General features: G+C 29.3%; 1 protein-coding gene and 1 non-coding gene across 2 annotated transcripts; one reads left to right on the forward strand and one right to left on the reverse strand.

Moving 5' to 3' along the window:
- The first annotated feature begins 4680 nt into the window (after positions 1-4680).
- LOC110705953 (probable serine/threonine-protein kinase WNK11) lies at positions 4681-7284 on the forward strand. Its single transcript, XM_021883873.1, has 3 exons — positions 4681-4849; positions 5399-5908; positions 6530-7284. The coding sequence occupies exons 2-3, from the start codon at positions 5399-5401 to the stop codon at positions 6917-6919; spliced, it is 900 nt and encodes a 299-aa protein (XP_021739565.1). The 5' UTR covers positions 4681-4849; the 3' UTR covers positions 6920-7284.
- Positions 7285-10790: 3506 nt separating this feature from the next.
- TRNAR-CCU lies at positions 10791-10863 on the reverse strand. The gene has a single exon. It is a non-coding gene; the product is annotated as a tRNA-Arg (tRNA).
- Positions 10864-12995: the final 2132 nt, after the last annotated feature.

Genomic DNA, 12995 nt, shown 5'->3' on the forward strand with positions numbered 1-12995 from the left:
CAATTGTCACATTATTCATTAAAGAAATGTCTGTAAATGATTTTCTATTGCTACGTACTTGAACAAAATAATCCATTGACAAGAATTTTTATACATATAAATAACCATAGATATATGTTACTAACCTTAACAATAAAAATACCATAAAGATAGCAAAACACACATTATACCTAAAATGTCATACACATAGGCGAGTTATTAGCCCCACAAATTCAGAACCTTTTTTAAGTTTTGGTTTTACAAAATCGTCATTGATGAAACAATACTTACAAACTTAGGGAAAAGATAACCATGTGCTGATCTAAAATGCTTCAAAACAACACTGGACTTGTTCATGTAATGATGAGATCAAATAATTAATGTAGGATTGATTTTTAAAGTCATATATATATATATATATATATATATATATATTAGAAAACATTTAGTTATGACTTAGGTATATAGTACAACTGTACAACAATTAAATTGATAAAGATATTATAATAAAATAACAAGTTAATTGTTAATGAAAAAAAAATCCTTAGTTCATTTGAGTTTGTTATATCCTTTGTTATTCATAATCTTTGATACACAAAGCCTCATACATGTCAAGTATTTGATACTTACACACGAGATATACATACTTAACCCTTAAAAAAAATATAACCAAAGACTTGCAAAAATTTCATGATGTTTGGTACGAAGTATATTGTGTTCAATTAGCTTAGTACAATGTTTCAAAAAAAATTAGCTTAGTACAATCCAATACACGAATTGTGATGTTCACAATTAAGTTTCACCTAAAACAAAGTTATTTTGAGGACCAAATCTCTGAATCTTATTAAGCAATGGGTGTTTGGCATCGTTGTGTTTTTTTTTTTTTTTTTTTTTTTTTTTTTTTTTTTTGTTTTTTCAAAATCATATAATATGTGTCATAAAATGAATAAAAAATTAGTCAAACTTATTAAAACCATTATAAATTTGAAAACTAACAGTAGAAAAGTGGAAACATTTTTTTTTTCTTGTTTCTTGTTTTTGATTTTAAAAAAAAACTGAAAACAAAAAACGATATCATACAAGCCAACTCCAGTATTTAGTACAGGTTGTACTTGTGAAAAGAAGTCTACTTAATCAATTTTCTTTCTTTTGGCTTGAATTTGAATTAATGGGGTCAGTGTTGCCTAATTCTATATTTTGCTTAGTAAAAGAGGCCCATAGAATCGTATGTTGATGCCCTTGGTCCATTTCACCTGCCTTTGGGCTTTGGGGCATTGCATATTTGAATGAAAACTGCGCCAAGCTTTATTGAAAAATGTAGTAATAACTAATAAGGTTCATCTAACTATAATACGAGTAGTCAAGTATGCAATCTATTAATCTATCTATACTAAACCATTAAAAATCTAAAGTATTTATCACCAAGCTATTGTCATACGAAATATTACATGATGTTAATCTTTCAAAAATACATATCAATGACAATTGGAATTATAGAATTAATGCAATAACTTGAGGTATCGGCCAAACCTATAATCTTTTTAAATTTATACAAGCTTATAATTTATATAGTCTTATGACTTATTAGCTTATTACTAGCAACCTGTTCATAATGAGTGTCCACCAATAAGAATTAAAATAATCTTCTTGTATTCCATTTTATGTTGTCCATAAAATTCTCTCTTTTACAAATTAATTTTTTTTTTAACTCAACCCATGTAAAGTAACCCCCTCTATTGACTCTCCTCCTTTGACACTCTCACCCCAGTACCCCACCCTACTAAATATTTTAATACTTCCTCCCTTCTTTTATTATTGTATCATGAGAGATTTCACGCTTGTCAATGCATTACTTTAGCTATTAATATCTTCAATTATAATTTTGTAAAAATTATAATAAATTGATATTTGAAAAGTAGATTTCGAGACGAATCTAACCAGGCCAGATCCCACATGACTATGTTTTTCCTAATAGATAAATCACAAATGATGGTGTAAGAAGATTAAGTGAATAGTGTAAAAGTCTTTATGGTGCAATAAAAGAAAAACGAAGGAAATACGTGTGATTATGTGTTCAAATTTAACATTAAGATTATTGTAGATAGAGAAAATACATTTGACACTCAACTTACTGTCTCACTAATAACTTTAGATAAAATAATAATCAATACTACGGACAGTAGTATATAATTACCTATACGGGTAAAAAAAAAAAAGTTAAAAGGTATAATAGCATAATTACCTTTTTTTTTTTTTTACTCTTTGATCTTTTGTCCATCTTGAAAGAGTGCCAAGAATTGTAGGGGCAAGTTGGAACATCATGAACCATAATGTAACCAAGTGTTACATTTGTTTATTCATGTTGCATATTGCATGCAGATATCATACATGTTGCGTAGAATTTGAGTTTTCCAAAAAATCAGAAATATTTTATACGGAGTTGCCAATTTGGGGTGTATATTATATGAATATGACGCTCCATTAGTATAAAGAATTATGTTTTTTGGTAGTGTGTCGTGTAGTTAGGAGCTTGTGATTGGTTCCTTCTAATCCGGTTATCTTATGGAGTACTTTCTAATAGATTGCAATTAGGTTTTTGATTTAGAAGGTGTTCTAACTTCTAACCGATTTTCTATCGCTTGTGTTAGAAAAATAGAAAGTCTATACGGCCATGTAGCGGGGAGTGGAGTACATGACTATGTAGTGGGTACATTCGTATATAAGTAATATAACTACCGTGTAGTCTCTATGCTAATAACGTGAACTTGGATAACATTTATTAAAATTTATCTGAATTGATTATTTTTGAATTTATCAAGTCAAGCAAATAGTGCATTTTGAAGGATTTTAGTTAGTATTAGAATTTTTATTAAAGATGTTATGGTACATTTAGCAAACTTAGCTTGTAGTTTACAAATGGAGCTAAGGAAGTGGAACACTCACAAAGACCACTTCCTTAGCTCCTCCTTTACAAATTTTTTTATTCAGTCTTGATGCATATGGTCTCGAGGCACCCACAAAGGCCACAATACACAATACCAAAGTAAACCTATTGTAATTTATTTTTTTATTCTTGGCGAATACTCGTATTGTAACTTCTTACGTATTATGGAGTGCTAATATTTTTTTTTCTTTGAGTGTAGAGTCACAAAAAACAGTGATGCTAATGAAGAATAATTCCGTAAGTTAAATAGCCGTCATTTACTCCGTTATTGTACTACTATACTTATAATAATACTTACTTTGTGTATAATTAATTATGATTAAAGAGATATAGTATGGAACTAATATAATACAGTATAAGCCAATATTGATTACATATAATAAAAAATCAAAAGATTGCTTTGAGTTTTAGAAGCCATTTTATGTTATTTGTTGATTTTGTCATAGTCAATTTAAAAGGACAAAACCCAAATGCTGCGTAGAAGGCACCATATATCTTTCAATTAAAAAAGTCAACTCTGGAACATCATCAACTAACTTTGATGATTGAAAATAGCATGTACGCACGCACACAATCGTGTGTTGACCACAAACCCCACTAACTATTCAACTTATACAAGCATATATCCCCATGATTTCACATTGATCATTTTTTGGTCCAATCTTAAGAGCTTTATTTCAAATTAAAGGGTTAATTATTTCAAATGATATAACTAATCTTACAATTTTGTTTTATAAAGTTAAGAAGAGCTATCAAAATTTTTTTACAGCTAAAATAAGCTAAATTATATGCGGATTAAATTTATTTGGTGAAAAAAAGTTCTTGTCTTTAGAAAATAGTTAGTACTCCGTAATTAATAGTATACACACATGTTTAATTCAACTAATTTCCACTTATCAGAACTTATTTAATTTTATTATATGAACTTACTTAAACTTATCTGAATGTATTACACCTTGGTAGAATTCATTTTAGCTGTAATTTGAATATGGTAACTCGAATCAAAATTTAATTTTTCAGTTGTTATCTTATTTGAAGTTATTTTTTCTAAAATTAATAAAAAGAAAAAAAAAACATGGCTTAAATCTCATTCCTCGCCATGTTCACTTCACCTTATTTTTGCTGGACTGAAATTATTTTTGTTGAACTTAAATTATTTTTATAGAACTGAAATTATTTTTTTTACAGATTCTCTATTATATTTCTTCTTTGAATTGAAGTTACTAATTTTTATTAAACTGAACTTATTTTTATTGAATTAAAATTATGTTTACTGAACTAAATTCTTTTTATTGAATATTATTTTTTTTAGGTGAAGTGAACATGGCATAAGACCAAGTTTTATTTTAAGAATTGTAAAACCAAGTTTTGTTCTTTTTAATTAACTTATTTTTGCTGAACTGAAATTAAATTTACTAAAATGAAATTATTTTTGCCAGGCTAATTTTTTTTTTATTGATATTATTTTTTATTGAATTAAAATTAATTTTATTGTTTTCTTCAAAAAATAAATAAATTATTGAATTAAGTTATTTTTACAGAATTAAAAATATACTGTACCTTAAATGTTTATTTAAAAAATATTATAGAAAATATTATTACCTTGTATAGAATGATTTTTCCCAAAAATGAGAAGATTATTTCCATACATAAAAGATAACAAACAATCCTCCATATCACATCCTTTTACTCTCTCAAATAGAAAAAAAATTACAATATCCAAATACAAAATTACAAAACATATTTTTTTTAATCTACCTTTTTCACCTAACCTAAATAGTAAAGAAGTTCCTACACTATATAAATAAAGTTCATGGGCTTCTATTGCTATGACTTTTGCTCTCTCTCTTCAAATTGTGTTGCTTTTTCTCTCCTCCTCCTTGCCGTTGCATAGACTCTCTCCCTCCCTCAAATCACTCTAATAAGGTATTTTCTCCCTTTTTATTTTTTATTTTTTATTTTTTTAATATATATAGTTTTCTTGATTTTTGATTTATAATACTATTTAGGTGCAAATTATCCTAGATTAGGGTTTTAGTATTTTTTTTTTGGGTTTTTTTTCTTGTATAAATTCAATTAATTTTAAAATTTTATTTATGAATATACATAGGATTGTTGGTATAATTCATGAATTTTTTTACTCTCAAATTTATTTCCTTCATTTTGTATAAAAACATTTTGTTATATAAAAAATGTATAGCTTTGGTTCCTAGATGATTTTTTTTTTCATAGTTATAATTCTTTTTTTTTTCATTAATTTTGATTTAATTAATTCAAAAGAATATAAAATTAAAGTAAGAAAGCAATAATAGCGACCCATCAACCTCATTGAAGTGCAATATAATCAAGTAATTACTTGCCTTTAAAAACATTTAATTCTTTTTTATTATACAAGTGTTCATTTTAGATGGTAGAGGTCAAGTCATTTTTAATTTAAATAAAAATAATTATATTATTAATAACAACAACCAACAGATGCCTATTGAAACGGAGGAATTGGACCCACCGGATAGCGACTCGGAGGCGTCTGTGGAGGTGGACCCCACGGGGAGGTACGGGCGCTACGACGAACGGCTCGGTGTCGGGGCCGTGAAGAAGGTGTATAGGGCATTTGATCAAGAGGAGGGCATAGAAGTGGCATGGAACCAAGTAAAGTTGAAACAATTTAGTGGCGATAGTTCTATGATAGATAGGTTATTTTCCGAGGTTAGGTTATTACGGAGTTTGAAAAACAAAAACATAATTGCGTTGTACCATGTTTGGGAGGATAAAGAACATAATACATTAAATTTTATTACCGAAGTTTGTACCTCGGGAAATTTGAGGGAGTATAGGAAGAAACATAAGCAAGTTTCTTTAAGGGCTTTGAAAAAATGGTGTAAGCAAATTTTGAAAGGGTTGGAATATTTGCATACTCATGAACCTTGTATTATACACCGTGATCTCAATTGCAGCAATCTCTTTGTCAATGGTAACATTGGTCAGGTAACAATCCGATTTTTTGCTTTTTTGTTTTCGGGTTAATTCTTCTTCTGATATGTTATGTTATGCTATGTCGGATATAGGTATGTTTTCAAATGAAATATTTATTGTCTAGAATTATGTCGTGATTTTCAGAAACATGACATAAAATGTTGCAATAGTTTGGGTGTAAATGAGCTTTAATTCAGTACTGTTTGATTTCATTCCAAACTAGATTGCTATGCCATGTGATGTGATTTCTGTGTTATTTGATTTCATTCCAATTATGTATAAGTATGAAAAATCTTTGTGATCATGTTATCCAGTCCGTACAAAGTATTGTTTTTTGGTTCAAAAAATAAGTAAATTTTGATTATTTCATTTTTTTTTTTTGAAATCTGATTATTTCATTTTATTAAATATAAAAACACGATTGTACTCTTTTTTACTTTAGTTAAAAAGATAAGTAATTTATATTTTTTGAAATGAATGTCACAACTTTTAAGTATAGGATGGGATAATATACGTACGCATATTTCGTAATTTATAAGTCTAATTTTCTTTATAAACATTTAATATAATATTGTTTTAAAACTATATAGAATGTAAATACTAAAGTCTTTGATAAGAGTGGCATTGCAATAGGTGAAAATTGGGGATTTGGGTCTAGCAGCAGTAGTAGGAAGGAGCCATGCTGCACATTCCATCCTAGGGACACCGGAGTTCATGGCGCCGGAGCTTTATGATGAGGACTACACCGAGCTAGTCGATATCTACTCATTTGGGATGTGTGTAATTGAACTTGTTACCATGGAAATACCTTATAGTGAATGTAACAACGTCGCTAGGATATATAAAAAGGTAACGTCTGGGTTAAGGCCTCAAGCCCTTGACAAGGTTAAGGATTCGGAAGTGAAGGCGTTCATTGAGAAGTGCCTAGCTCGGCCTAGGGCTAGACCCTCTGCGACCGAGCTCTTGGCTGATCCTTTCTTTGATGACATTATTGATGATGATGAAAACAATGAAGAAGAGTAGAGGTAGAAAGTTGCATAGATTTTTAGGAATTGAGCCTCCAAAGTTTTTTTTATTTTTGTTGTAGGCTTAATTTCATATCTTTGTTATATGTTGCATGATAATGTTGCATGTATGATTTATTGGACTATACAATATTTGGTAGGTTATGTAATATTTGGTTTGATCTATAGGTTTTTTTATATAGGAAAAAAAAGTGTTTTGAGGGAAATAAAGGTTTAATTATAATTTGGGAGTGAGATTTATCTCTGGGATTACAAAATGTATATATAACTTCCAGGGAGATTATTTGAATGGTATTTGATCTGAATTTCTATTGTGTTGCACAATATATAATGAATTCCTTCTACTTTAATTTCTTAGTATTATCTTTTATGTTTTATTTTATTTTAAGAAAAGATACATGATAGGAGATTAGGATTTATTTAATTTTTTTTTAATGTTTTATGTTTTATATTATATATATAAATAAATACTCTCAAAATAATCATTATTCTTTTAATACATGAATTAGGTGAGAGTCAAGTCAAAGTTAAAGTAGGACGGAATTTATATATGTATACAAAAAAGTTGTTAGGAAAATTGCTAATCACATATTGAGTGATTTGAGTCGATCCACAACTTTGGAGGACAAATTGCTAATCACAGCTCATCACCCTGGCCTGAAAGTGCTATTGCTATAACCATAAAGAAACCTTCCTTCCACACTTTTCTTAACTTTCTCTCGAGTCAAATCTGTCCATGTCGTTATATGCTATGTAATGAAAAATATACTCATACAAAATAGTTGTTATATAAATCATACGTATGTCGTGTATGAGCAATTAGACTTATTGATAGTTGTTAATAAAATTAAAATCTACATTTTGTATGAAAACAAAGTAGAAAATGTAGAATTTTTTGCATTGGTATGTATAAATAAACACTTATTAAGCTAAGTTACATTTTATTATGTTAATCAATGAGTAATACATAAGTAAGCAAAAAATACTTGTATACTTAACTCTACACAATTTTTAGAAACTTGAACTTTGAATTGTTAGTTACATTTTAGTCGCATCATAAAAGGACATCCTAATACTTTTGAAGGTGGATTCCTTGGCGATAATCTCCAACACACAAACTCAATCATTGCCACATAAAATGTTAGAATGTGTACTTTTGCATGTAAAGTAAAAAGAAGGTCGAAGATAGTGTTTGAAAAATGTTATCCTCTTAATTTCCCAAATTTTCAATGAGAAATTTAAGAAAGCGACACAAAATTTCCATACGGAGTCACCTCAAAAACTATACTATCATATACGGAGTACTATATACTTCCTAATAACCTAGAATAGAACGTGTATGCACGTGGGTAAGAGAGATTATCTTCATCCAAAATTTATGTAAGATCTATAGTTAATTTTGGACGAATATATAGTAATTAATCTCTTATCCACGTGCATACTCTTAATCTATTTAACTTTTGAAAAGATCTCAATGCAAAGAGGAGTTTATATATTGTGTTAATTGTCAATAATACTTCTTCTTACTTGGTGAGACAATTATGTTTGAACAAACTTCAAAGTTGAAATCATGAGAATTAAAAGATTAATTTGAGAAATAGAAAATGCCAGACAAATTATTAAAGAAGAACAATAATTCTATATAGCTGACATATTTGAGTGTGTTGCTAAAAGATGTGCTATTGTGCTAGTCCTACCAGCAAGAGTGATAATTATTCTTCTTCTTCCTTTTTATTTTATTTTTATTTCTCTTTAATTAAAACACATAGTACTTCTTATTAAAGTGGTTAAGCAATGGATTTTAATTTTTTAACCCTGAGAAAACTTTCGGCGGTTTACTTATATTATCAACATCAATGTGCATGATTTTTTCATCTTTAAATCATTTTTTTTCTTTTATTTTTTAAAGGAATTCGAGCTTTACATATCCTTTTGAGGATCTTCTACGGAGTGATAATTATGCATATAATATTTTAATATTTCAAATACTCTTGTCGTTTTTAACATACATTTGTGTTTGTTTTAATGGTAGTTACCATCGCACAATTTTAAGCATCAATGTATGTATTCACTATTATTTGAGCAAGTGATGCATTTATTTATTTGAGTAACTAGTGAAATAATTGAAAATTTTTGTAATCTTTTGAAAAGTGACTACCAAAAACTTTATTGCGTGGCATAAATTAATTGGATGTAATTTGCCATGTAATATTTGACTTTTCAAAGCATATTTTAATTAAAATTCATTTTTGTAATTTCTGTTTTTTTTTTCGAAAATTATATTGTATAATTTCTGAAACTCGTTTTTTAATTTCTTAATTAATATCATAAAATCAAATTTAAATCAAAAATCAAAATAAATAAAAAAATTCGTCCATCTGATGAAGTTCTTGACCTCTGAAAACCCAAGCAGAAGAAAAATACCTCCATGGATGAAAACCACAAAGCTGATAGGTCACTGAGAAAATTAGTGGAAGGAAAGGTAAGAAGGTGGTTAAGAAAATTGTTTACAAGATTGAGAGGCTTCAACCTGGCAATGATTTGGTTGATACCCAGAAAAATTGGGATAATTCCCTGAGAATTTGGGATGATACCCAGAAAAATTGGGATGATACCCGCCACCGCCATAACAACCCATCTCGCCATCTCCCTCAACTTGTAAACGTGAGGCTGAGAAGAAGCGTGCTCGCCGCGATAAGGCTACTGTAAAATCATCTGAAGTTAATATCCATAGTCAAGACTCAAGAGCATGCTTTCTCAGCAAGATGTTCTTGAAATCTATTCGTTACCAAAAGGATGAAAAGCAAACTTGAATCGCTTGAACGCTAGTGTAAGAAAGATTGGTGAATGTTGTGATCAATCAACCTCTTAACTAAAGTTGGGGATGAAGGGAAAAGCCCCATGAAAAAAGTTAGTGAGAATAGTGAGCATCAAGTTTCTTGATTTTAGGATGCACATGGAATAATGCAACAAAATCGTCTTATTAGCAGTTATTGATATTTTGTTCATCTTATTTTTACTTAGAGTTTCCGGAAAAAAAAGTTAGATAAATTTAAGAAAAAAATAATTTTGATGGGTTTTGATAGTGTTTAATAATGGTTACCTAAGCACATGCCCAACATAAGCCCATACATGACGCTACCTATTGGAAATTGAATCACCCTACTTTTGGCAACTAGAAATAACAAACTTCGACCTAATTAATGCAAACGAGAATTAATATAATCCTCTCAAATCTTGAATATCTATCTTAAGATTTTAATCAAGTCAGCTAAAAAATATCTACATTTTGACCTAATAAGTGGTCGTCTTAATAGATCGCTTTGACCTAGCCAACACTTTAAAACCTAACATGCATGAAGTAACACCCCCACTAATTAGTTGTCATCTTTATAGATCGCTTCGACAAAGACAAACACTTTAAAATCTAACATGCTACATTGCTACATCCCCCTAATTTAGTCATCTTAATAGAACGCTTCAACCTATTAGCCGACACTTTAAAACCTAACATAGTAACATGCATGAAGTAACACCCCCCTAATTAATTAGTTGTCATCTTTATAGATCGCTTTGACCTAGCCAACACTTTAAATTTTAACATGCTACATTGCTACATTCCTCTAATTTAGTCATCTTAATAGAACGTTTCGACTTAGCCAACACTTTACAACCTAACATGCATGGAGACATGGAGTAACATCCACATACATAGGTGCAATAAACACAGTTGATGATTATACAAGTGACTGATATAACAACAAATTCACAATTGGTATTAACCCAATATTTTTTTTTTCAAAAATATGCTCAGAAATTAGAGTGGAGTGAAGCTAGAAACGCAAGACTAACACAAAAAATAAAAAGGACGCGTCAGGTAGGGGTCGAACCTACGACCTTCTGCTTAGGAAACAGACGCTCTATCCACTGAGCTACAGACGCCTTTGTTGTCTGATGTGGTTTTCTAATCATTAGATTATATAGTGTATGTATAAGTGACTAAGTGCATGCAAATTACATACTTCATCCGTTCTTTTTTATTGCACCATGAGTGATCTCACGCTTGCCAATGCATTACTTTGGCTATTAATATCTTTACTTATAATTTGTAAAAATTATAAAAAGTTGATATTTGAAAAGTAGATTTTGAGATGAATCTAATTAGATCTCACATGACTATATTTTTCTTTACAAATAAATCACAAAAGATGGTCAAAGAACATTATGTGAATAGTGTAAAAGTCTTAACTGTGCAATAAAAGAAAAACGGAGAAAGTATATAAAAAGAAATCAAGCTAATCTTTTAATCATATACTCCATACTTCAATACTTCATATTAACTTTGTGGTTTACTACTTATTAAAAGGATGCAATTTTTCGACATATATTGCTCCCTCTGTGTCTTTTCTAAAGTTATGTACACTTGATTTTTTTTACGAGTATTAAGAAAAATGCTTTAAAAGTATGTAAAATGAGAATATTTGTTTTGAGAGTAGGTAAATATTTTTGGGAACATATGCTTTAAGAGTAGGTAAAAATATTGAAGAGTGATTGTGAATAGTTGCTTCGAGATATGTAAATACATAGTACTTTGTATTTTAGTAAATAAATGGGAATAGTTGCATTGGAAGTAGATAAATATGAGGATATTATTGCATTGGAAGTAGAAACGTAACCAAAGAAAAGAATGCTAAAAATGAAAACATAACCATAAAAAAGAATCGGAGGAAGTATATATGTTGATTGTAATAAACTCAAATTTATTTAATTTATGGTTGTGATTTGATATACATTAATGCATTTTCTTAAATGATACGGAGTATAAATATGAGAATTTATTATAAAATCATGCATGGATCTATGTTATTAAATGCAAAATAATTTGTAATCTCTTCCTTTACATATCTTCTTATATGAAAGTTGCATTAACCATTTTAGTATATATTGTTGCAATACTATCATATATGAAAGATTTGCATGTATTTATAGAGAAAAAAATGCAAATTGTTATATAGACTAAAGAAATTCCAATATTCTTTTTAAAGTTTCGATTTTAATGAACTTTGAAACTCGATCTAAATTTTGAACATTTTAAATCTTTATTCTTACTTGGTCGTGTTGGAAATAATGTTAAGGAAATAAGTTATTTGTTTTGGAGGAAAACTCCTTATCTCACATTGGTGAGATAAGGTTGGTTTTACTTGTTTTATATATTGAAAGAAAAGAGTTTTGTCCCACATTGATGGAGGAAAAAAGTTTTTACATGATTTTTATACAAGGGTTTAAGGTTAGTTATTTGAAGTACTTTCCCTATTGTTGTGGGCTAGAAGGGGGCATCCCCATGCACATCACCGTCTGGCCAGTTTTGTTCGTGGCACGTCACGACCTTTTGGGCCGTGGCGCAACTGACGGTCCAGGTTTATGAGACCGTCGTCAGTTACGAAGCTCGCAACATACGTTTTACTCGTTCAAAACGTGTCTTCTTCCTCTTAAAATCAGTTTTCCTTTAAATTTGTTTTGAGCAATTGTGAGTTCCTAATATTTCTTTTTGAGTGCACATTAAGAGAGATCGTTGTGTTTAATCTTGGGAGGCAACGCCATCTCCGATTGCACCATAGTCGGGGCGAATTTTACTTCTAAGATACATACATTAAACAATATGTCACAACGTTATACATACATTAAACAATTCGGCCCACATTTCAATCTTATTTTTATTTTTTTATTTTACAGTATTTCATCCTATAGGTCGATCATGGAATAAAATGCGTGCTAATAAGATTGTGTACTGTCTAGATGATGAAATTTTTTGGATATTTATCTCTTACTCGATCCATATATTGAGCGTTTTTATAAGAGTATAATTCTTTTCCGTGCATAAATAATTCCATTTATAGAAGATTGTCCTAAGAATTTGTTTACTTTAGGTTTATAAGGAAGAGAAATCATATTAATGTGATTAGACAGACACCCTTGTGAATTAATAAGCATTGCTGATCGAAGAACAAGTTGATGAGCTTAAAAAACATAAATAAATATATTTGCATAGCGTGGGCAAAGTAGAACGAACCAAT

This window comes from Chenopodium quinoa, unplaced genomic scaffold, assembly GCF_001683475.1.
Source record: "Chenopodium quinoa cultivar QQ74 unplaced genomic scaffold, ASM168347v1, whole genome shotgun sequence".
NCBI lineage: Eukaryota > Viridiplantae > Streptophyta > Magnoliopsida > Caryophyllales > Amaranthaceae > Chenopodium > Chenopodium quinoa.

Bases quoted from the DNA above. Each gene is read 5' to 3' on its own strand.
- LOC110705953 (XM_021883873.1), top strand. From the start codon at position 5,399: ATGCCTATTGAAACGGAGGAATTGGACCCACCGGATAGCGACTCGGAG. The intron at 5,909-6,529 runs GTAACAATCCGA...GCATTGCAATAG, and splicing joins TCAATGGTAACATTGGTCAG to GTGAAAATTGGGGATTTGGG.